Genomic DNA, 27600 nt, shown 5'->3' with positions numbered 1-27600 from the left:
ACACGACATTATTGTTCTGATATATTATCTCACTATTGAGGACTTAAGGTGCGGATAGATAATTTCTGCCTCAGAATGTGAATTCCTATAGTAGTAATAGTAAATATACATTGTTACTAAAACATACTTTACTATAAGAAATTAAAATACTGATAAATAGACGCTGTTTTAATAATTTCTGTGTAAAGCATATTGTCTAATATATAAAGTTTATATTAGTATTATAACATAACGAAACTTACTCTTTCCAAGAAAGTATTTGAAGTACCACCGCGTCTGAAACTCTGGATTTTCAAGAACTGGTGCACTTGGTGGTCCGAAGAGCTAAAATGAAAAATGTCAAGTCATCATTTCATTGTAAACATGTAATGAAAGTATTTTCCGATATTATTTGCTTCTAATAAAAGTATTAAGTTTAATTTTAGAGAATACATTAAAAAAGCGAAATAAAGATGTAAGTACAGAAAGTTTGAGAGTAAAAATCCTTCTTAAGAGAAGAATTAACATTTTTAAGTTTATCAGATTTTCTAGAACGCATCTAAAGCTTTTTAAAAAGAAGCAATCTAAATTATAAAATGTTAAGATTTTGTTTATAATTACTTTGTTCTTAATCAACAAAAGTACGGACAACTTGTTTGTTCGTTGAGTCACCTTACAGAGAAAATTTAGCTGCGAACTCTTTCAGAGCCACTGTAGCAGACTGGCCTTTGATGGGAAGTTCAAAAGAGCTCGGATACCGTGTAGTGCACACTACAGAAACTTCATATACTGCACTATGCATTGCATTTATATTTTTGTAAATAAAACTTCAGGTGCTAGGTAACTACCATGAATAATTATAACCATTACATACAACTATTACCGAGGCAAACGTCTCGATCACTACGTACGGATTAAATATTGAGACTAACTAGGGTATACTAACATACAGGATGTATTCGTTAAGTTTGACCAGGGGTTTAATCCGTAACTATTACAGATATGCTAAATGTATTGGAGTACTTCTTGTTTGATTTTTAAAAAGTTATTGATGTCATTTTACTGATTACGTAACGTACTTTCGATGTCAGTTTTTTATATCTGTAATAGTTCGGAATAAAAACCTGGTAACACTTAACGAGTACATCCTGTATATAAGGGAATATATGTAACCCTTCTGAAACTATACTAATTCTAAAACTGTTAGTTAACTAATTATAAAATTTGAACTTCTCCAAATGTTAATGGAAATCGTTTAAAGAGAATAGACCAACAATAACTCAGTCGCTTAGCTTTCCCCTTGAACCACGCAGCGGTCAAGTGACCTCTACTGACAAAATTACGTTTGATGCGCGTTCAGTCGGCATTCAGACGCAGCACGTGTCACACGACGCGATAAGTCAAAATGGCAAATTAGTGAGAACAATTTAATAAAGATTAATACATATGTTATTGTGTATAATGCTACCAAATAATGAGAGTTGCTGCTTCTGGACATTTACAAAACACAACTGTCGTAGAACTTACTCGTTTATTACAGTTCTATTTTACTGTTTTTGGCGGAAAGTAATTTGATTGGTTAATTTTGATCGCGTCATGGATTCCACGTCCATATCCCCAAGCACAAATTGATTGACACGAACTTCAAAGCAATAGTTTGTATATTATTATTATTATAGTCGGTCTGGTCTCTTTAAACGTCATTGTTTTAATGTATACATTTTAATTAATTATATCAATTCTTCATTTCTAAAAAAAAACAAGTCAATTGCCAAGCTAATACTTCTTCATATGTCTAGAATATTTTCGTATCGTACAGTATCAATTCGTTGATTTCGCTTTGGTCTTCGGAACCCTTTTCTTTTTTACCTGATATATATCGTAAAGTTATTTAAACGATTAAAGTTGAAATAAAACAATAAATGTAAAGCTTGTTTTGTTATTATGTCTGATCGATTAACACTACATATTAAAAAGCGTACTTCGCAATAAAAATATTTTTGGATCTTTTACAGAACAGTACTCACTTCATCCTTTTCTCCCAAAGAGTTCCCATTTTCCAGTCGATATCGACGTATGATGGCGTCCAAGGATCCACTTGCCTCACTCGTAGCAGAAAGCTGTAACAAAACGAATGTTCAAACTAAATTTTTCTGTTTTACTTCAAAGTAAATAAGTAGAAGCAGTAAGAAAATCATAATTAGAACATCATAATAATAGCAGTAAGTACGTTGACAAATTTGCTAGAAACTGTGACAATCATATTAACATGGGGAACAAATATAAACTTGTTATGCCTACTATTCGCTTCAGTCGAGTTAGTTAGTCTTTTATTGGGCGATGTATCTGCTCTTACAAGATGATCCCAGAAAATGTATTAATCAAAATTCAAAAGAATTGTTAAGGACGCGTTTATGAATCCGACAAAAATAAGATATTTTTCGGTAGAGTTTGTGCTAAATCTAACAAAACTAAAAATTGCCACAAATGGATTACTTCTTCATCTCCAATTAGCGGGAAATATTTGTTTTGAAATTTTGACATTTTATGTCGTAAAAACGATTATCCGTTACCTCTTCACACAAAATTGACGAAATGGGGCTTCATTCAGGATCAGTTTTCTGCTACTACTTATATAATTTTGTCTCTTAAAAAATACGTAACGAAAGCAGATATTATATTTTCAAAAACACGGGAAATAAATTAATGAATATGTTATAAATAATCTCAGAAAAAATAAAAATGAACAGTCTAAAATTCATATTTTTCTGATAAGCATGAGCTTTAAAGTGTTATTTTGGGTTATTTTGTTTTTTCCCTCCGTACGCATTGCACAGAGAGATCTATCGAAACAACGTCAGTCCGCGCTTGACCGCCGTCGTGGGTAGACACTGTGTCGGTTGTAAGTAGCAGCTCGTACTCGGAAAGATGTACGCTGTACGAACATGAATATTTTTTATAAGCTCTACAATACTGTCTTTGATACTTTACATATTTTGTACGCAGTCAGATTTTCAAAAAATTATGTTTCTGTATTTTTTTGAAGAATTAGTGATTTATTTTCATCTCTAAATATAAGGTCTATATTAAATCGAAATCCAAGATGGCGCCTATGAAATTTACCAACTTCTCTTCATGGGTGTCATTTTCATGGTTTTCGGGGTCAACAATAACGAATATCGGGTCAAAATCGAAATCCATGATGGCGCCTATGAAATCTACAAAACTTTCTTCTTGGGTGTCATTTACATCGCCAATATTAGAATTCATTCATAAACTTAAATTATATTATAAAAGGCCTGTCTAACAACATGCTAAATTAATTCTTCATTCGCTAAATATAGAAATATTTCCGTTTCGACTTTTCACCCACAGTATTTACAAAACATATTCCGTTACCAATCTAATTAAAAAATCTGATTTGAAAGACCTATCTAATGATACCTACATATTACATAAATGCAACGTATATCTTCCTTAATCCCGCATCATTTTCAAAAGACCAAAGGAAACGTCATGTGTCAAACCTGAATCTAACTTTCAAAGACCTATCCAACGATACCCCACAAGGTATGTCTCCAGTATTTTTTTCAACTCCACTTTTAGGGGAGATGGCCTTAGGGGGGAAGCTAGTAGAAGCCCAAAGCACCAGACAACACAAAAAATGTCGTGCGTACATGTCAGAAGTGAAACTTATTATTTTGTGAAAACCAATATTTAAATCGTTTATATTAATAATTATCCTAATCTGTTCTCTAAACCAATTGATTTTTGTCAATATTAGAAATTATTAGATGTTTTACTAATTATTATTACTCATTAAACCTGCACGATACAAAGCTAGTAGGGAAGATGTTCTACAAACTCACGGCCACGCGCTATACCTGCATGATACAACGCTAGTAGTGAAGTTGTTTTACTTCATAGCGGTACCGTCTGCTTCATGCTACATTCGAATTTTCTCACTCTATCTCAATCAGACTCAATCTTCCTCCCCTCGTCTTGGATAAAAACGTCCTTCGTTTTCGTGACACTTTATTTCGTTTCATCCGTAAAAAAATTACCCTCATGCGGGCAAAGAAGTTTCACTTCCCAAATTCGTTCTCTGCACTCTCGAGAGCCTCGAATACGATATCCATATTGTTGAAATCATAATTTTGCGCGGCGGCCATCTTGGATTTAAAAATTGATCCCAAAATCGTTCTCTGCACCCTTGATAACCTCGGCTACGATACCCATATTGCTGAAAACATAATTTTCGCGGCTTTAAAAAATTACGGATTATTAACGGATTTAAAAAAAAAAACTGCGTTTACTGCACACGACGTTATGCGACAGAATTGCCATCTAAAGTTCTAATATTTATATTTAACTACTTAACGAATACATCAAACAATTATCAAAAATACATAGGTATTAAAAAAAAAAACAAAATTCAAACTTGCTAAAGTATCAAATGCATTTGATTCCCGCAATTAACATTAAGTTCGTGTATATGTTTGAGCGGTGTCAATGTAGTGGTGCGATTCAATACCTCTCTGTTTTGAGATCGCGTCCTTAAAAAACGTTTGTGTTGTAAACTATAACATAAATGATTTTCTTAATAATATCACTGACTGGAAATTGAGCGGACGCGCTCAGGCTATTTGATTATAAATTTAAATGTACTGTAATGTAATGTACTGTATATGTAATTGAAAAACCAATTTCTGAGAGACACTACAATTGCGCTCGTCACCTTGAGACATAAGATGTCAAGTCTCATTTGCCCAGTAATTTCACTAGCTGCGGCGCATTTCAGACCAAAGCACAGTAATGCTTACACATTACTGCTTCACGGCAGAAATAGGCGCCGTTGTGGTACCCATAATCTAGCCGGCATCCGTTTTCACAGTTGTAATAGTCTATGTAGACGTATAAATGAACTGAGGCTCCAAGGCATCATCTAGTGAACCATGATGTACTCTACGCACTTGATCCTATTCCATCACGTAGTGAACCATGATGTACTCTACGCACTTGATCCTATTCCATCATCTAGTGAACCATGATGTACTCTACGCACTTGATCCTATTCCATCACCTAGTGAACCATGATGTACTCTACGCACTTGATCCTATTCCATCACCTAGTGAACCATGATGTACTCTACGCACTTGATCCTATTCCATCATCTAGTGAACCATGAAGTACTCTACGCACTTGATTCTATTCCATCACCTAGTGAACCATGATGTACTCTACGCACTTGATCCTATTCCATCACCTAGTGAACCATGATGTACTTACGCACTTGATCCTATTCCATCACCTAGTGAACCATGATGTACTCTACGCACTTGATCCTATTCCATCATCTAGTGAACCATGAAGTACTCTACGCACTTGATTCTATTCCATCACCTAGTGAACCATGATGTACTCTACGCACTTGATCCTATTCCATCACTTAGTGAATCTTTGAAACAAAATCTATAATTTAATCCAATCAGTATGAGGTGATAGGTTCTAGCGCTTAAACTTGACGTATTATCATCTTTACGACAGCAATATCCAGAAGCTATCTTCGTTTATATATCATAAATATACGAGCATTCCTAAGACTTCTGTCGTAAACTTGTTATTAGCTAAGAGTAGAAGGCGAAGAACGTTAATCTCAGAATTTTATAATAAGTGCATTATATCAGTACATATAACTTTCTGAGTGCTATAATAATTTATTTATTTATTAATTAAAAAGGCTTACCAACTAGATATACAATGAATACTACGACTACTTATAATTTTAAATTCCTTATATTTAAAACTTATATATCTAAAGTGCACAGTGTTCAAATGCATTTATTATTAGGTTCAAGATTATATTATATTTATAACGAGGCGGTACTCGAACGGTTAGCTCAGTTGATTAGAGCACCGGCACGGAACGCCGGAGGTCGTGGGTTCGAATCCCGCATCGTTCATAAAATTTTGTTTTTCAAATTTTATTTGTGTATTAATCCTAGAAGTGAGGGTTATCACTTTAAAAACATAACATATTGTCAAGATTATATGTTCAAATTCCAATCAAGAGGAATAAACATATTATTTCCATTTGAACATATTATAATGAACTTAATATTTCCAATTGAACATATTATTATGAACCTATTATTACCATGTAAACATATTATTATGAACCTATTATTTACAATTGAACATATTATTATGAACCTATTATTTCCATTTGAACATATTATTATGAATCTTTTATTTACAATAGAACATATTATAATGAACTTAATATTTCCATTTGAACATATTATTATGAACCTATTATTTACAATTGAACATATTATTATGAACCTATTATTACCATTTAAACATATTATTATGAACCTATTATTTACAATTGAACATATTATTATGAACCTACTATTTCCATTTGAACATATTATTATGAATCTTTTATTTACAATAGAACATATTATAATGAACTTAATATTTCCATTTGAACATATTATTATGAACCTATTATTTACAATTGAACATATTATTATGAACTTAATATTTACAATTGAACATATTATTATGAACCTATTATTTCCATTTGAACATATTATTATGAACCTATTATTTCCATTTGAACATATTATTATGAACCTATTATTTCCATTTGAACATATTATTATGAACCTATTATTTACAATTGAACATATTATTATGAACCTATTATTTCCATTTGAACATATTATTATGAACCTATTATTTACAATTGAACATATTATTATGAACCTATTATTTACAATTGAACATATTATTATGAACCTATTATTTACAATTGAACATATTATTATGAACCTATTATTTACATTTGAACATGTATTATACAGCCATTATTTACGTTGGGACGTATTATTATGAACCTATTATTTACAATTGGACATATTATTATGAACCTATTATTTCCATTTGAACATATTATTTGGATTTGAACAGTTAATTATGAACCTATTTTTTGCATTTGAATATATTATTATGAACCTGTTAACCTTTATATTAACCTTAAACGCTCCTGTGATTCCTCTAGTGTTGCAATCGAATGTGTGCTGCGGTGATCACTTAATATCAGGTGACCCGCAAGCTCATTCCATAAAGAAATATACGTTGAGAAAGTCGCGGGCGACACCTTGTCCTAAATACATAATATTATTATCATTGTAATTATTGTAAAAATTATACCAAGCTAAAAAGAAATACGATTTAGTATTTTACTTGTTTAAATATAAATTCACAAGAAAAATTACACGAAATCGCGTGATTTTAAAAATGTAAAGTAATGTCTTTCGTCATTTTCTGCGCAGTCTGTAGCCTATTGACCTTTGGATAACAAAAGCTCTCCAGTAACAGTCTGAAGTGGTTTTCCCGCTCTAGAGGAATATTTTTTTAATTTTATATTAATAATTCATAAGAATATTGCTACTGAAAAGCATTATTAAGTTTTTGATGCATTCAATTTAGATCGTTCGTAATCTTTAAAACATTTCCCTAATGAGCAGTAACATAATAGAATAAAGTAGAAATGAGTACTTTTTTATACAAGAGTAATCGAGTATAGATACGGGTCATATAATGGTATATGATCACTGCCGCTCATATTATCTTGTAACAGACGACGTAATACATACATACACACATGCTCACGTAAATTAGGGTGATTATTTTCAAACCATGCATACAAAAACATAACTTTATTCTCGCTGCACCGATTTTTATTACAGGTATAGTAGGTTCATAGAAATATTAGTTAAAACTTAGTATATAATATATCTTTTTAGAGTGTTCCAGTGAATTTGAGATTGCTTTAGATTCACAATACAGTCGACATATAATTCTCCTACGTATGTTTGTGATCTCCTCCCAACGTCTGGACCGATCTTTCAAATTTAACAAGTGTGTACAGGACAACGTCTGTCGGCTAATTACATCTATAATATTTCCATGTTTAAGTCATTGGACTAAACAATTTAATGTCAACTTAAGAGAAAAATATATTTTACCAGAATGCTGCTTGGTATATTTTGAAATTTTCAGATCTCCTGCGTTGGCTGTATATGGTTTTACCTTTGCCATACAGCCTTCTTGAAGTAAAAATAAAACCACTCGCGAGAGATAAGTATGACTATGTACACAGCACATTTCTCGCCCATTTAAGCGGCAACTGGAAAACAAGTGTTATTTTTTTTAATTTTTCTTTCATTTAAAATTACCTAGTCGTAGAAAAATTATTGTATATATGGGCGCAAATCGCCACCTACCGTCAATTGTTTGCAACTATTGATATTTATGTTTTAGTTTATCGTTAAAATGAATATATTATTATTGATATATTCATATCTGAAATATATAAGATTTAAATACAAATAACTATTTGTAAACATAAAAATGTTATTTATTAAGGTCTAACTAGTTTAATAGACACTGTTTTAACTGTTTGAATTATTTGAAGATGTTTCATGTTTTATTTATTGTTAAAATACTTAATTGAATGTGAAAATGTTCAAATTAATTTGTATTAGAATTAATATCGTTAGTCTGTATCAAACTTTATTATTTTATGCATTAAGTCTTTCTTAATTGTATTTCGAAACTTGCATGCAGCGCCATCTTCCTACTTCGTAATGTTTGTTCAACTTAAATGAACAAACTATTATATAAATCATTTAAAGTTATATAAATTCACTAATACATTTATTGAGCTGTATTTAGGAATTATTTTACAATACCTAATTGAATTTGTGTTTTAAAAGAAGTTGTATCTACTCTGTTTCATCTATTGTACGGAAGTTATGTTTCATCTATTGTACGGAAGCTATAAAAGCGGTTGTTTTATGTAAAGACGGTTCATATCTATACTAGCAGTTGTGCTTCAATAAACTGAGAAATTCTTGGTTTTGTATTCCTTCATCATGGACTCTGATCAAGGAAACCCTGGCGTAACGCCGACATATACGACAAGTGTCAGTCTTTGCGAAGTTAGCCGTTGGCGAACCAGCCTCCACCACTCGTTCTTTTGAACCTTCTTATACAACTGTTGCATAAAATACTATTACACTGTGATTAAAAGGACATTATTTCTATAATTTTTAGTCTTACCTGTTCAACTGAGCCATATTGTCTTCTCGAAAACACTCCCCGGCGTGAGATGAGCTCGCTTGCTGACGAACTGTTAACAAAGAAAACTAAAATAAAAAATGTGTCAAATAGCGAACGCTTTGAAGAAATCTTAGATATTTTGTACATGAAAACAAGCCAGGTTTATTACTTTAGTGTGTGTGACAAGCTATGTCTTACATTTTCATTACAGGTACAGTAGGTTCATAGAAATATTAGTTAAAACTTAGTATATAATATATCTTTTTAGAGTGTTCCAGTGAATTTGAGATTGCTTAAGATTCACAATACAGTCGACATGCACATACAATAGTTTGCCGTTATTATTTTCGACGTGTTCACATCCACTTCACAGCTGTCACAGTCTCTCTAGACGTATAAATTGTCTAAAGAAGAAAGCATATTTCGCATTATCGTCAACATTTTAACGAAGTAATATTTCTCTTCTAAGAAATTGTCTCCGTACGCGACAAGCATTTTTATATAGTCTATCATTCGTTGAATAATTGAAGTGATCAATGACACTTATTTGAAAGTAAAAGAAAGATTCTTTAGAACTTATATTAATTGGTATGAACCTAAGATAATTTATACGTCTAGATAGAACCTCTTGTTGCTAGACTACTGATGGATACAGGCCAGGATTATTACTTTATTGTGCGTTACAAGCTACGTCTTATACTTGCGAATTGTATGTCACTTTGTGTTAATGTGCGTACATTGCTCAAAATATAGGTTAACCGTTAACCTCAAAATTTTCCACGTTCTCAAAGCTCTCACAGTCTAGACGTATAAATGATCTAGGTCTTTTTATTTATTTCTAGATCTGAGTTATATTAATTATTTATTTATTTGAAGAGGGTGGCTATTTTACTAGTCCTGGTGAGTCCTACTAACACCGCGTATTGAACTATTGTGTTTGCCACTCATACTTATAGCTTGTCCTCAAGCCCTGCCGCCTCTACGAACCGCAGTATCTTCATAACGCGAGTATTACAAACAGCATCTGAGAGCTGGGTGTAGTCACCAAGGATGGTGTTACGCTTACGCATTAGCGGGTTGAAATCGCAGAGGAAATGAAGAGGCGTTTCATCGGCCTCAAGACAAAATCTGCAAGTTTTATCGTTTTTGATCTATGATCTATGATATGTCCAGTAAGCTACCATCGCCGAATTTATACCTCAAAATACCAATTCTTTTTTTTCTTTTTTTGCGTCCAAACAAAGGGAAAGGCCTACCCTCCGGGATAACGACGGGAGGGAGGTCATGAATGCTCATGCAAACCAACGCATTATATGTGGGACTCACGTAAAAACCTAGGTGCCTACCCACTAAACACCACCTGAAGTTGGCTTTGGGCAGGTGCCCTCTAAGCCTTCATCGAAGGCGACCTTTCTCTTGGGGAGAGAGAGGCGCAAGTGGCACTCCCTATGGAGTATCCGCTGAGACGAACTCTTTATCTAAACCCTTACACTCTTATCCTAACAACTTAGCCGGTACAAGTAAAGAAGAAACCGCGAACCGGCACATCTATGGACGTATGGTGTAAAACACATTCCGTCAAATAACCGCACGCGAAAGTTGAGCACCACAACATTAAATTATAAATCCAGGAAATCCTAGTATTCCTGTTGATTTGCCGCCATGAGATCGTAGTGATTTTTTCGTTACGTGTCCCACGAAATATATTAATGTGGTTTGCCAGTACACTCAGTTGAATATAGAAGAACAACCCTTTATTCCAATAATAATAAATCTTTATTTGTTGCAAAGAAAAAATACAATTTTGCTTAAAATTACTCTCGACCCCCAAACTAGGACAGCCCGTGACATGGGGGTCAGTCTCTTCCCAGTTGTGTGTGTGTGTGTGTGTGTGTGTGAGTATGTGTTTAGCTTTTTATTTTTCAAATGCTATACCTGGTTTAAGTAGTGGTTATCGAATAAGATTTTCAGTAGCTTCGTAATTTAGGTTTCTAAGTTCATATATATTACAATGCATAATTTTAAGTTTTGTATTAATATTTTTGAAAAGATATCGTCCCAAATAGTTATATTGGCGTTGTGCAAATGAACTTTTTGTTCGGGGAATGTGTATTACAGGTCGACGTCGGGGAGTACTGTCCAGTGGTGGGATTCGGTGCATCCGATGGTAACGTGTAACGCTTCTGTCTATATACAGCTGACGTACCGTAAGAAGTTCAGTGATTTTGTATAGTTCCTCAGTAGAGAATCTACGAGGTTTACCGAGCATCACCTTTATGATAGCTCTTTGCACTCTTTCTACCTCAATAAGGTGTGAGGAGGCTGCTCCACCCCATGCAGATACGCAATAGATCAGTAGGGATTGACATAGTGCTTTATAAACCTGTATTATCAATTTGGTGTCAGCAACGTCACGGAGGTTTCTAAATGATTCCTGTTCTGTTCACCTGAGTCTCTCTATGAATACAGTCCACTTTTAATTCCCTGGTGCAACCAATTATTATGCAGGCTGTTTTAAGATATATGTTAAAAGGTAATGTAAAGTTCGAATACGGGCGAGACAAAAATTAGTGCGATAAGAACAGGAGAACTGCATCCCCGACAATTTTTTTTTGTAAAAATCCCAAAATCGCGATTTCGTTCTCAACTTTAATGAAAAGCTTAAAAATAATATCAAAAGTTCGGAAATTGAATCAAAATATTTTGTGTTTTAATGATTCCGATTGTTGTTGCAGGATTATATCTATAGCATCCGTCGTATTGACAATGCCCTGCTACTCGAAAATCGTGGAGTACCTGACATCGACAGTTCATCTGTTTATAAATGGAGATCTAGTTTATAATAGGGGTTAAAGTATGAAATTGCCGTTTTATTGTAATAAGTACATCGAGTTGACAAAGAAACTTCATGGTTTGAGATTTTTGAGTGAAACTTTTTTTCACATGTTACCTATGTAGTTCCTTTTAAAAATTTACAACATTTGATTATCGACTTTCAGTTGTTTTTTATTCAGCTTAGACAAGAAAGATGGATACTGCGAAAACTCGAGTGATTTTCGAATACGAGTTTCGTCGTGGAACTAACGCGGCAGGAACTGCTCGCAATATCAATGCTGTGTTTGGAGAGGGGCCTGCTAATGAACGCACCGTTCAATTTTGGTTTAAACGCTTTCGTTATGGAAACTTTTATTTGAAAAACGAAACACGACCAGACCGCCCTCCCAGGTAAATAACAATGAATTGAAAGAGATGGTGGAAGCCGATCCAAGCCAAGCTACCCAGGAATTAGCGGCATGGTTTAAAGTTACCTTACCAACAATATTGACTCATTTGCGTCGAATCAAGAAAATAAAAAATTGGGAAATGGGTGCCTCACGATTTGACTGATGTGCAGAAAGAAACGTGTGTTAAAATTTTCTTTTTTTATGGAATAGGAGGACAAACGAGCGTACGAGTCACCTGGTGTTAACTGATTACCGCCGCCCACATTCTCTTGCAACACCAGAGGAATCACAGAAGTGTTGCCGGCCTTTAAGGAAGGTGTACGCGCTTTTTTTTAAGGTACCCATGTCGTATCGTCTCGGAAACACCGCACAAGGGAGCTCATTCCACAGCTTTGTAGTACGTGGAAGAAAGCTCCTTGAAAACCGCACTGTGGATTGTTGTGCCATACACGATCAAAGGCCTTCGCTACATCCAGGCTAACTGCCAGGCCTTCCCCCTTGCTTTGACCATGGCGAAAGCCAGTGTCGGTCGTTGATCAACTAGTGACCTTCAACTTATGTTCCCTTGTTGAATTGACACAGAAATGAAGGAATATTGGATCGAATTTTCACATGCGACGAAAAGTGGATTCTTTACCATAATTACAAGTAAAAAATGCAATGGCTGACCCCAGGTAACTGTCGTAGTGGTATCATCATGCTGTTATTCACTATAGTTTTCTTCGATCTGGTCAAGCAATAACGACAGATGTCTGCTGTGCCGAACTCCGAACAATGATAGCAAAACTAGCAGTGAAACAGCCCCGACTCATGAATCGATCTTCACCATTATTGCTCCATGATAACGAGAGACGTCATACAATACGAGAAACCGTTTTATCTCTACAGAAACAGCAACTAGAAACCCTCCGTATTCGCCATACCTTCCCCCGACGGACTACCATTTTTTTCGTGATTTGGACGTTTTTATACGTGATAAATTGTTTTCTATACAATTTGTTATGTTTTTAAAATTTCGAGTTTATGTATTTGTTGTAATTACAACACATACATAAACAACATTTAAATAAATATAAACAATTTTATATTTCACTTCTCTTTGCGGCCGGTATAATTAAGCCGTTTTAAAAAACAGTTTGAAGTACTTTTAACACTTAGCAGTTGCAAAAACAAAAAATTACAGCAAAACAGAGAGAGAGACACAGATAAGTTTGATATAGATCTTATTTGAAATATTGATCCAGTTCTTGCGATAAAAACAAGGAATAATCAGTCGATAACGTTTCCAAATGTGTGCTGGGACACAGTAGAAGTGAAACTTCAACGGACATAGGTTAAAAACAAATACCTATTTCAAAGAAAAATATAAAAAAAATACTGCCGAAAAAAGTTGCAGAAAAACAGTCGATAGAAAGTTGATTAAGAAATCAAAAAAATATTAAAAAAATATTTCAAAATGTTGGTAATTAACTCTAAAGAAGGATCGTTAAGGACTTGACTAATAAATAAATTCCTATTTCATGTGATAATAGTTATAATTCAGGTGATAATTCTGAAAAACCACTAACCATTAAGTAGCATGGTGACTACTAAGAAACATGGCTAATTTCATTCAAAATTCTTTAGCACTATTTAGGCTAAAAACTTCTTAGTTGTTTTTACGTTACTGAAACCCATATAAATTAATATCTTTTGGGAATTATTAAGATACTCATATATAGACATGATTGACGCATGATAGACGTTTTTCAAAACAGTTTTGTTGCTAATATTATAACCTCTACCCTCAGATAATTTATACTTCTAAATAGTGCCTCTTGTAGTTAAGCAACGCATGAAAACAGGCCAGGCTTATTACTTTAGTGTGCACGACACCTACTTCTTTCAGTCGCGATATGTCAGTCACAATGTTTTAATGCTTTGCTGAAAATAGAGGCTATTTTCACCGCTATTTTTTCGAACTCTTCACAGCTGTCACGATCTATCTAAACGTATAAATTATCTAAGCCCATAATTATTTTCTCATTCGATATTATAACAAATATAAGTAGATGACATGTTTATTAATATATTGTGTTATAATGACAATTTGTAAAACTAACTTTTCAATTTGACATACTCTCTTTGTCATCTCAGGAGTGGCAGCAAAAGCTCGCTTCCTACCTTAATTAGCGACAGTTAACTTGCGAACGGTGCTTTAATTACCAGCACTTATAATGAATTTCACTCCAACTTTTAATTACTCGTAAAAACATCTTCAAAAGTGCAATAATGCGCAGCAGAATTATTAAAAAAGAAAATAGCATAAATTGATAAGTAGGTTTTTCGTGTCTGGTATCGCACCAGAATAGCACCACTCTATCTCCTCCTGTGGGTAAGTACGTAAGAGGCGACTAAGGAATAAACAGAACGGAGAATGGGCAACATCATCTTTCTGACAGAGTATCACTATCCACTACGGTCGCCAAGCGTGAGTTTTGGCAATACCGCCTCCCACCTTTGGGGATGCCTTTGTTCAGCAGTCGACTTCTTCCAGCTGAAATGATTCAATTCAAATTCAAATATTTTTATTCAAAATATGATATCACTTATTGAAAGTCAAAAACTACCATCCATTCGATTAAGTATGCCTCAGACCTGAGAAGAACGTGCGAAGTTGCTCATTGTACACGAGACTGTGGGTTTGAGTGTCTAGTGAGCAAGTTGCTCACGAGTTTCATACGCACTTTTTCAACACAATTGAGAGGAAAAAACACACATGTATTGCATAAATCGATCAAACAAAATATGAAAATTATGGGAAATGGCGCGCAAGGTTTTCTTTGCATGTGTCAATTGTTAGGGTATATAACCTACTTTAAAATTATAATTTTTTGTGAAAAAATGCATATATTAATTTATAACATATTATTGTGAATTATTAATAATTTGATAATAATAAATGTTTTATCGTCTTAATAAGGGTTTTCTTAAATAATGTAAATTAATTACTCATTTATTTGCCCAAAAAATATATGGATTTTTGGATTTTCAACGGCATCAAACCTACATGTTGTTAAAAAAATTGTAGTACCTGGTTAAATTGATAATGCTCTGTCTACTCTCACATAATTTTCAGTTGGATACTAACTTAACTTTGTAGGAAGAGGTATTCTATTATGCACGTGTGTATATCTATAGTATATAGTTTGGTTTATGGCCGAACGAAGTTATAAGGCTCACTTTACGAGCAAGTGTGTTGAAAAATTTATTATATAATAGCCTGAGGGCGGTCGCTCTATTCCCAATCTGTGGTATCATTAAGAGAGTCATACATGCTTTTCATGATAAAGAAGCTTTTCCACTCTGGAGGTGATGATGTTATTGAGACCTCATTGCAGTAGGATTGAGGTTTCTTATGTGCTGTGTTACGAATTATACTAAATTGTATCTAAGTGGTACCAACATTTAAAAATAATAGAACACTTTTGACATTCATAAGTGTCATTTCCTTGACCTACATGAATAAAAAAAAACTAGCGGGTGGTTTTTTTGTATAGGATACCGGCCAGATTATAGATACCACAACGGCGCCTATTTACTATCTATTATGATTTGATTTGATTTTTGATTATGTCTTAAGTCTTGACGAGCGCAGTTGTAGTGCCACTTAGAATTTTTGGGTTTCTCAATAATCCTGAGCGGCACTGCATTGTACAGTTACCATCAGCTGAACGTCCTGCTCGTCTCGTCCCTTATTGTCATAAAAAAAAGATTTTTATTTGATTTAATTGTTACTGTTACTGGGAACATAATATGATGCCGATTAATATCAAGTGGTTAATCTGTTCGTTTTGACATTTCTACCCAAATATAACCTGAACATAGAAATCTAAATAAGAAGGTTCTAGAAACGTTATAAATAAATGTTCTAGAGTACATAATTAGTATGGTGTGCAGTTCGATCATTTAATTGGTGTAGACCTTTTCAACTCATAAGGTCACGTTTAATTAAAATTAGCTATAGATGAAAGCACTCACAAGAACATATATTTATAAATCCAACCGCTTTTCATACAGGCAGCTTCAGATGTATCGAAGTGAAAAAGGTCTCGGAAAGGTCGGTACCTCACATTTTGTAAATGTTGCTATTAGAATCTTATTTATAATAGCTATGCGCCGACTACATACAATATAATGGTATGTATTAGTTCATTTTTTAAAATATATTAACACATTTGAATACAAAAGAGGTTCTGAATAAAATGTGGAAATCCTTTTTGTAGACTTTGTATCCTATAAATGTAAGGCGAATGGATTTTAAAAGGTGCAAAAAGGATTGTTTGGTTTTATGAAACCACGGTAAAAGTGAAACTTTTTTTCACATTATAGAACAAAATTTTTGGAAAAATATTCCATTGAGGGTATAAAAATCGCTTTATCAATCTTAATTTTATGTTTGGAAAATTGGAATGATAATTGGAAAAAATAAAAACAAACAAAATAGCGGGGAGCACTGGCACAAATGAGTAATAGTCTATACACTACACGGTGAGCTGCTGCGAACTATAGGCGCCGCCCGACCGTCACGCGACATGCAACACACAGACGAAAAAGTTTGAGACGATGTAATAAAAGTTTCACTTTAATAAATCAAAGGGTGAAACGTTAAACATTATAAAACGTGACATAAAATCCGTCCAACTTCTCACACTAAAACACACACACACACCTACACACATATTTAATATATATTATTTGATAACATTACCATTGAATAGATTTAATATTATTTACATTCAAGTGAAACGTTATTCACGTTCGTTAAAATGATTTGTCTATATGGAGTCTCTTGCTGTTAGACAACCGATAAAAACAGGCCAGGAATATTAGTTTAGTGTGCGTGACAAGCTACTTCTTACACTTGCGATTTGTATGACACTGTGTACGTGAATTGCTCAAAATAGAGGTCCGTTCTAAATTCTTTTTTTTTCGAAGTTTTCACAATAGTCTATCTTGATGTATTTAAATGATTTAAGGCGTAAACATGCAAGTCCCAAATTATTGTTTTAAGCTATTGCATAGCTTCTATCGCGGGCCTTGAGCGTGGAGACCGAATCCAGAAATTCCGTTACGAAAATAACCTAACACTTACTTACTAGATGTGTATAGATATTTCGGCACGGTCATTACAGTTGCCGTAGAACAGCGGTTATCATGTATGCATTTTGTGCAGAGGGTCCCAGGTTCGATCCTGGGGTATATCTTGATTTTTTTTATTTTTTTTATTATGATAAGCATTTTTATTTTGTTTCACCTGTCCCGTTGTCTGTCTGTAATCAAATCTTGCAAGTTAAATTTTACTCACTTCCCGTTTGCTTTTTTAAAATTAATTTTTTCAAAAAAAAATACTGCATAAATAAAATAAATAAATAATTATAATTGCATAAGTTGATAAAAAATGCTATGCAATAGCTTTACCGCGGCAGTCCCCGAGTGCCACACGTGTTTTTTCATTGTTTAAGTGTTCTGCAGCTTTATCGTAGCTATTCGTTAAATCTAATAATACCACTCCAAAACTGTGAAAATATGTTTTAATTTGTACAAGCAAATTCTTACGTTTCAAATATTCAACATTTTCATTTCAAGCGTTGGAATCAATTGAAACTGTCAACGACTTGTGTTCCAAATTCAATTATCACCGAATGAAAACGTTAATTGTTTTTGTGTTCAAAAATACATCGCGAATTAAGATTGCTTCTAATGTTTAATCAAATTCGGTTCGATTGATTCTTAAACATTTGCCTGAAAAGATATAAATGATATTAACTTGATTTTAGTATACATACTGAATTGTTATGCTACACCCAAATATTAAATAAAAATATTTGAATTTTAATTTGAATTAAGTGTGTGTACGTGTATATGTATCTGTATTTGCTAGTTTTCATATTATATGAATGCGAATTTATCATTTAAAGTATAGCTTCAATATCTACATGAGTGAGTATGTGTAATTGTGTAACCAGCTCTGTATTTAAATTTTTACCTGATCAACCGCGAATTTCTTTTTTTTTCAGAACATTTCAAGTTAACCTTATTGTATTTTTTGAAGGGGCAAACGGGCAAAAAGCTCACCTCATGGGGAGTAGTGAGGCAACTATCCGAGGATATCCGTAGCATCCGTAACATTATTAGCATACATTTTAAATAATATAAATATTCGGTTAAGTATTAACATTAAAAAAAGTCTAAGATAACAAAAACATGCTATAGGAATTAATGACAAAAGTATGTTAAGTATTTCACTAATAAAAAATATAAACATATGTACATTCATTAATTAGCAAAATAAGTATTCGATCATTTATATAAGTGTGCCTACCTATATCACAGCTGTTGCCAAAGTTAAGACGTTTTGGTTTTAATATTGTACTATATTGATAACGAAAAACTCGGGAAATTGGGGGTTATTGTGTAACTTCACAAGCTTTGACAAGCGTTTGATTGAAAATGAAATGTTTTGTACCTTATGAAAAAATGTTTTTCCGCTATCCTTAGAAGATTATCCGGCTCTTCAGAGATGGAATTACAAATATACACGTAAATTATTTAGAATGTGTCACACGAGAGTAAGGTATTGTGTTTCTTGTGCCCCTTAATCCCTCTTTAGGCTTCAGGATCAGTGACAATCAATTTTCCTTCGTTTACACGGGATGCGTACTTGGAACTCGGAATAAAAACGAAATTTTGCGTTCTTCTTTCTACACTTATTTTTTTTACAGAGGAGGAAAATACATTTACGTATTGAAGTCCCCGAAACGGGGCCCATATGTCAGACTCGGGTATCCACGTAAGCGCACATCCCCTACCGACTAAAAACCTCCTCTATGCTGTCAGCTCAGGGCTTTTACAGCGACATAGGACATGGGCCGTGGAAGCCGCAAAGACTACGCAACAACAGTCGCGGGGTGTCTCCTAAGGAGACTCAAACCCTCGAGCGGCTGTGTGCTTGTGGGAAGGAGAAAAGATAAAAAAAATGATGATGAAATCGTAAGAACACACTCGCCGGTGAGTGTGGTGATGCATTATGTAATGTATGTAAAGGTGCATGTATGTTAGTGTGTATGTATGTAGGTTTGTATGTATGTAAGTAGTGTAAATGTTTGTGTGCATGTATGTACGTGTTTGTGTTTGTTTGTGGAGTTTGTTCTACACTTCTATCATCAGTCACCCGTAAATACGATGCAGTGCAACGAAACATCGGAATACCCACACTTCTGGGATTATTTACACCTGATTGACATTGACATGGAACTTCCACTGGAGCAGCATTCGCATGGAACGCGAGAGGTCACGGGTTCGAGTCTCGCATCGTTTATAAATTTTGTTTATAAATTTAATTTTTGGAAATAGTTGATGCTAGTTTTTACTAAAATAAAAGATGTTACAATCTAGTTAATTTTATTTACGTTGTAAAAGTGTTTTATTAATACTCTCTAAATGTTTATTTTCCGCCAGAGTCTAAGAGAGATGAGGGTACCTACTCAATGATAAATCGCACGCTCGTCTCGTGCAGTTATTTGGTGAGAAAATATCTCTAAATTGGAAGATGAAGGTAGGTCCAGTTTATACAACGAAGCCTTATTTACGGTGTGGGTGATGCATCTACTGTACTCAATAACTCTTGTGATTTTATTGATTTATTTTCTCTGATTTTTTTATATACTCGTGTACTCATTGAATATATTTTGACGCTTGAGTAGTGTTACATCACTTTACATTTATTGCAATTAAAATGATTTGTGAAATGTAAAAATCTTTAAATGTTGATTTAAAGAGTGGCAATAAGTTTCTTGCCACTTCTTCTTATTAAAACTCAATCTTTTCGAAAGTAGTGCTAAATGTAAAAAGAAAAGAGAACTGTTGACATTCATAAGTGTCATTTCCTTAGCCTAAGTATATCAATACAGGGATTTTGATTTGAAATAAAACAATTGGTCCTAATCACTCATTCAGGTGTATTATTCGTAATTCCAGAAGTTTTATGAAGACATGATCGCGTCTGTCTGAGTGCCATAAAACAGATGATAACTTGAAATTCTCCATATGTTTGCGCCGAGATTGTCTTATTCTCTTTGTTGTAATTTTTGGTTTTGCCAAACATTAGTGCAGAAAGTTTCCTGTAGGCAATAGAGAGATACCTTTAGACAACAGACGCATTAGTATTTGATTGGCTGATCAAATGCCAATTGTGACTCTCGCGCCGGTTAACCACTAATCAGAGGGCACCGGCATATTTGCATCGCATCAAAGTACTCTGTGTAACGCGTTCATTCACCAATCTCCGAGCGAAACCACAGCGTAACACCTACGCCAGGGAGTTCCTAGAGGATTATCGGGGACCCCTAGCAGACCAACGCTCCTCGGAACCTCAGGTATATATGTCTATTGTTCCACCATAACTAATTTTAATTTTTAATTTTATATGTTTTCCTACGCACGCGCTTACCATATTGTACAAAATAACAACCCAGATGTTTTATCAACACAGAAATTTCTACAAATTTTCGAATAAACATTTTCTAAATTCTATACAGAATTATGTTCAGCAATGGGAAGGAAGCAAATTGTTTTGACTAATTGGACTGGTCCATTGTATCGTATCAAATGTGTTGTATGGAACAGAGATTTTCCTCATACAGCTGAGTACGGTATGTTTCAACATAATGTTCTTATTATTCATTAATAGTAATTTTAAATTTTGAAGGCACTAATTTAAAGTGTTATCGAGAAAAATAAAGTTTTTTACAACACTCGGCTTCAATTTACAATACTCAACTCAATGAGTCCGCGAAGAATTGCTTCGTCGTTTAATCAATAAAACGGCTCTGACATGTCGGTATTAATAATTCTACACGTTTATACGAATTGATATTGAAGCATATTATTATTTATTCATTTATATTAAGCTATTTATATTTTAATAAAATTTATTTACTCGCCTAACATTACGTTTATCGGCAAGATGCGCTCATAAATTTTATACTAATTTCCTAATGGTATACAAAGTATCATAAATATAACTGATTTTAAAATTATAGTATGGGATATGTAAGATGGATTATAACAATAATGATGAAACAAGGGTGTAAATTGTTTTACTAAGTGCCTTTTCACATGCATAAGGTTGCCGTGTAAATGCAAGCTCTTTCTTATGTTTACGCACGGGCGAGGGTTGGTCGCAGTATTATCGAGGTACTAGATTGAAAATTGCGCCCGTGTTCATGTGAACGAGACTATACAAGTCAATACATTAGTGCAAAGATGGTTGCAGTGTAACCACCGTGTTTATAGTGGATAAGCACAGGCGATACACGGTGAAAGCTATAATTGTAGCCGACCGTGCCGTGACCATATGCATGTGAAGAGGCATTAACGGATGCGTTTTTCTTACAATAACGATTTTATGGAAAAAGATGACAAACGAGCGTACGGGTCACCTGGTGTTAAGTGATCGCCGCCACCCGCATTCTCTTGGAAGACCAGAGGAATCATAGGAGAGTTGCCGTCTTAGGAAGGTGTACACGCTTTTTTTGAAGGTACCCATGTCGTATCGTCCCGGAAACACCGCACGAGGAAGCTCGATAGAAGACACAAGTTTCTCCCATCATTGGTGGACGATTTCCCGAAAGAGTGAGAGAGGATTTGGGGGTGTCCAACATATCATTGATATGCAGAAGAAACAGTGTAGGAGATAGCACACAACCTTGGGGCACGAGAGACAACAGTTAATTTGTTTATTTCTTTAAATTTTGCGGACTTTATTAGATATGAAGAATGACCCTCGTCAAGTCTCTGATCTCAGCTCTTTCGGCTTCAAATTTTGGTCAGTGTAGAAGACATGACCAGCTCAGGCTGGCAGAATCAAACTACACAGCTTTTGATCAGCTTATTGAGCTGTTGTTAGTTTGTAAGAAAAAGCAGCTAAAACTGATCGCATTATAACTAGTCTTGCCATAAATACTTGAACAAAGAAAAAATAATCTATTGAAAATAAAATTTATTACTTTTACAGTGTGTTAGTTTAATAGATAAACATAATATAATTTAAAATATAAAAAGCTTATTTGAAGTGGTCTCCATAGGCTGCAATACAGTCCTTTAACTGTTGAGGCCAATTATCAATAGAAGCACGCACTCTTTACACGGAAAAATTCTTCACTGCCAATCGTACGGATTGTTTTAGGGACTCCAAATTATCATGGCATTTAGAGCAAGCACTCTCTAAATCTGACCATAAATTATAATCCTGCGGATTAAGATCGTGATCAGCATTTATGGCCAAACTAAGTATACACAGCACTGAAACAAGAAAACCAATTCTTAATTATCTTGTTCTAAATCTCATAAACGAAATCTAGACACGCGATCCACAATCATCGCTCTTGAATGTCCTTCAATTTAAACGTGCATTCTGAATTCTAACGTTGTAGTGTTAAATGGAGGAAAGATTCATTTAGTTATTTCGTGTCCACTGCAAGTTAGCAGACCTCTAGTTTTATTTTATGTGTGCAATATTGTTGTGAAATATTCTCAGGTTCATAAGAATTACGTGATTTAGATTTGAAATTTAAATTAAAATGTCATAGCTTGCGTCGTGGGGCTGGTCATTCCCTTTAATTAAATATTGTCGAGGGGAGCGATGGCTGGGCCATGCGTTATGCTGGTGAACGGGTGCTACTTGTGGTCAAAATGCGAAATTCCACATGCATCATGTTGACGTCTGGCATTCAACAACTGCGCGTTTTGCGAGATTTCGCTTGTCTCGTACAGATACTTTGCGGAATTAATTACCGGCTGCAGTTTTTCCAACCGATACGACTTAGGGACCTTTAAGCTTAGAGCATACTCCCAACAGGTGTTACAGATGTCCATGAGCGGTTGCCTTACCACTTCCCATCAAATAAGCCTCTTGCCTGTTTGCTGCCTTTTGTATAAAAAATACGATCCAAGAGCGAGTCGGACTGGACCCTACCGAGGATTCCGTATTTATTATTAGGTTCCTACTTCGTTAAGTTACACTTCTTGTGCCCGTTCTTCTCAGGTCTGATATACTATTTCTTGACGTTTTTAATATAATATTTCGACGTATTTTTGATAAAAATATTTGAATTTAAATACTTATAAAAAGGCAAAAGGTTTATTATTAATTCTTTTTCATAACAAAACTATAATCATAAGAATAATTTAAAACCTGTTTAACCTTTTGCCAATGAAGCCCTGTCATCAAAGTCCCAATAAAGTTTAAACTGACGTTCCTCGTACATACGAATATGATTACCCATAAATGATTTGAATATCATTTTTTTTTAAGATTTTCAGGCTTTTCTTTATATTTTTAGTATAAGATGGTCATAATTGTCGAAATTCATAGTTCTAGGTTAATGAAAAATACCCTATCAATTTGATTCCCTCATCGAGAGTGTCGAAAAATACGTTTATTGCGGCATAAACTGCCGTATTTGCTCAGCTAACTGCTCTATTTTGATTTATACAGCTTCAAGAGACAGTAGGCTTGAGTCTATCGTTTTTATTTCAACTATTTACCTTCACGCGTTTCTGAGATAATACGAGAAAGACAATAAAATTATTCTATATATGTTCCGTAAGATTTAAGTGTTAGATAAAAACAACTTGTTTGTTGATTCTGGTTTGACAAAATACGTTATGATCATGAATGGAACACAGATTTTATACCAGACAAATAATAATGACAACTTCGCACTCCAAAGCCTTCACATTTGAAAATGTTGCTTCGTTAACCCGTACATTTTTACAAAATAAATATTCCTATGGCAAAGCTACGAACGAAAACATACGCTGATCAAATTTGCACCCCGTTGTCTACATTCAACGCTCGGTAAAATTAATTCAGGAGTAAAAACAGTATTCACGTTTTTATTCTATGGAGCCACGGACGAGTAAAAAAAGAAGGACTTCGCGGCGTGATATTAGCAAGTGAAGCACCGTTATTCTAGTGTCTGTGCGGTTACGGGGGATACTAGTTACACAATTTTTTCTCCCTTAAATAATCATATATGGCCGCAAATACTAATATACACACGGCATTTTTAAAATATTTTATTGAGACGCAAACTGATCTGTCACAGACGATGACAATTCTCATAATGGCCGCCTATCGGCCTGTAGTAGTGTAAGTGTGTGCGTGGGGCTATGTATTTACACGTTAATCGGCTTGTTTTGGTGCTACACTGTTATGTGAGCACTACTAGTCCGTGTATGGAGCACACTACTTTGATAGGCACAGATTCAAATAAAAAAAATTTAATCCTATTTAGGGTAAGAGAACAAAAATCAACAATGTAATAAATATGGTATTAAATACAACCAATGAAAATATTATTATACCACATAATTTATTTAAATATCGTGTAATTAAATATCATTAAAATATTTTTATACAATTAGAGAGAATATATTTTTATTTTGAAATTTGTATATAAATTGAAATTATATATTGAAATTTATTTTATTCACGGGGAGTGTTCCGAAGAGCTGTTTCACCTGATTCCTGCCGCCGAATTCCACCTTCGCACGACACGATGTCCTCCACAGTACGATTACAAGGAGCTTTCTTCCACGTACTACAAAGCTGTTGAATGAGCTTCCTTGTGCGAGTGTTTCCGGGACGATACAACATGGGTACCTTCAAAAAAAGCGCGTACACCTTCCTTAGAGGCCGGCAACCCTCTTGTGTCTCTTCTGGTGTTGCAAGAGAAAGTGGGCGGCGGTGATCACTTAAAACCTCGTCTATTGGTTGTGGTTCAGTAGAAGTAGAGCTTGGTAGCAGAAGTATGATACAAATGGTCTAGTTCATCAGCTAACGTCAGAGTGTCGAATTTGCGTGACGGTGCGCATCGCGCATCGTAAAAATTAACTCTGATATTTTTCCCTAATGCGCCAAAAACTGTATAATTTCAAAAATTGTTATAAAAAAAAATTTCATATTGTTTATTATTTTGTATGTTGTGTTGATGTATCTCTCTTAGTAGCTCTTGACAGTATCTCTGAGAGTACTTCTATCTAATAATTATGAAAGAAAAATATTTAATATAAATATCATTCAGTAAATGTGATATGTTATAAAACTTAAAGGAGGAATCCTTTCAAGTATGTTTTCATCGCACTGAAAAGGTTTACAAGTATAGAGTTTCTTGCGGAAGAAGCAGTTTCGTCTCTCAGAGCGCCATTTGTTTCCGAAGCGGTAGTAGTATGAAGTATATTAGAAACGACATCAAAAAGAATTCTAAAGGAATCAATTTTCAGAAAATCAATCCCTCTTATGCCTTTCATGCCTTATTATATCACCCAAAAAAAGACTTTAACAACCTACTTAACCGTAAGGCAGTAGGCATAGCAAAATTATGTTTTTTTTTCAATTTTAGATTAGAGTGTGCCCTCCAACTAGATAGCGCAGGCATAGTCGTAAAGTGTGGCAACTAATACTACGTCCGTAGGACTAGTGGGGAGCAATGTGTGACTTTGACGTGTCACAATGTTATGTTCTTTCAAACTTTTAATTAATTTGATTAACATGAAGCGTATGTTACAAAATTTGAAAGAAGCCATTGACTTTCAAGATGCCACGCATCTAATAGTTGATGTAGTAAAAAAATCTATTGTTCTTAGGTACGGTATCTAGTTATAGCGCATCGGAGACCATTTAATGTCATTATTGAAGAGTGCCATTTATTGACATAAAAATTGGTATCGGGAGATTATTTCAGTTTCTTTAAAATCATGTATTGCATTACGGTGGATTAATTAAATCATATGATACTGATATTCACCTCTTTCTTTAACAATACAATAAGCTTATTATGACTGAATGAAGTAACTACAGGAATATGATATGTGTTCAGTTTGAAAGCAACGAAATCTTAAAGCTGTGTGTTTTAATAATGTGTGGTTTACTTCTCTTTAGAGCAGACTTAGAAATTGCTTTGAGCTAATGGTAGTACATGTGATGCAATCAAATCGATATAGTTACACAGGATATATTTTATTTATATATAGGGCTATGCTATATGGGGAGGAGTACCTTAATTATTGTCCTTGTAACATTATACTGAAAGAAGACTTTATGGTCTTCCTTTTATTTTTTATGTTATGGTATTTATAGCAAAAATATGTGTTATAATGTAGCCTTTCGATAGGTATGATAACGCTACAGTGTATTTTTTTTCTCATATAGCGGGTTGGATTCTCAGTTTTATCGGATATATATAAAATCTATGAACGCAGCTTATATTGTTTTTTTTTTTTATTAAAATAAAGTCTTCTTTCAGTAAAATGTAACATCTTTAATATTTAAGGTACTTCCTCACCATGTGGCAAAGCTAAGGGACTGTATCATGATCATCAACAGCCGGAAGTGGTGCTGGACAAAGGTCTCCCTCAAAGATTTCCACGACGATCAGTCCTGCGCTGCCTTCATCGAACGTATTCTGGCGATCATGACCATCTGGTCAACACATCTGGTCCCACAAGATGGACAAACGATCTCGTTGGTCCATCTTGAGGGAGGCCTACCAACACTACGTCTTCCGGTACGTGGTCGCCATTCGAGGACTTTACTAGCCCAACGGCCATCTGTCCGTCGAACTATGTGCCTTGCCCACTGCCACTTCAGTTTCGCAATCATTTGGACTACGTCGGTAGCTTTGGTTCTGCTACGGATCTCCTCATTTCTGATTCGATCTCGCAGGGAAACATAGCCCTCTCCATTGCCCTCTGAGCGATCATGAGCATGAAGAAGGAGTTCATCATATAGAGATCCTCCTTTTCCATGAAGTCAGCCAGTCGGGACTGTTTATTTCAATTAAAATAAAAAATGTATTAATTTTAATGGTGTCCATCAACTGAAAATCTATTTGTCTCGATATAAACAAGAACATATTGACGTACCAAAGCTTCGACAAGAGCTTCATTGCAAAACATAAACCAATTTGAAATTCACAGGAGCAAATTTCAATTCGAGTTTCTGTCGAGAATTTCTAAGCCAGTTCTGGAAGCAGTTATCCTTGAATTGGTATATAAGTTGAATATTTGTGCCACACAAATACAACACATTTGACAGGCCGCAGTAAATTAGTCAGTACGGTTTGCTCAAGTGAGTCCTTATTGAGTACTCAACCTAACTTCCGTTGCTAATTTAGAAGTGAAATAAATTACCCGGTAATATAAAAACGCTATTTA

General features: G+C 34.4%; 1 protein-coding gene across 1 annotated transcript in view; it reads right to left on the bottom strand.

Annotated features, from left to right (window-relative positions):
* LOC126971902 (GTPase-activating Rap/Ran-GAP domain-like protein 3) overlaps nucleotides 1–27600 on the bottom strand; it is a 327877-nt gene that overhangs the window by 57561 nt on the left and 242716 nt on the right. The window contains exons 3-5 of the mRNA XM_050818416.1: nucleotides 9116–9185; nucleotides 2007–2099; nucleotides 243–324 (exon numbers count right to left, since the gene is read on the bottom strand). Of these exons, the coding sequence (XP_050674373.1) occupies nucleotides 243–324; nucleotides 2007–2099; nucleotides 9116–9185 (245 nt within the window). The remainder of the gene's footprint in view (nucleotides 1–242; nucleotides 325–2006; nucleotides 2100–9115; nucleotides 9186–27600) is intronic.

Source organism: Leptidea sinapis, chromosome 24 (genome assembly GCF_905404315.1).
Source record: "Leptidea sinapis chromosome 24, ilLepSina1.1, whole genome shotgun sequence".
NCBI lineage: Eukaryota > Metazoa > Arthropoda > Insecta > Lepidoptera > Pieridae > Leptidea > Leptidea sinapis.
The sequence above is the reverse complement of the archived record's forward strand: the minus strand, read 5'-3'. Positions and strand labels throughout refer to the sequence as shown.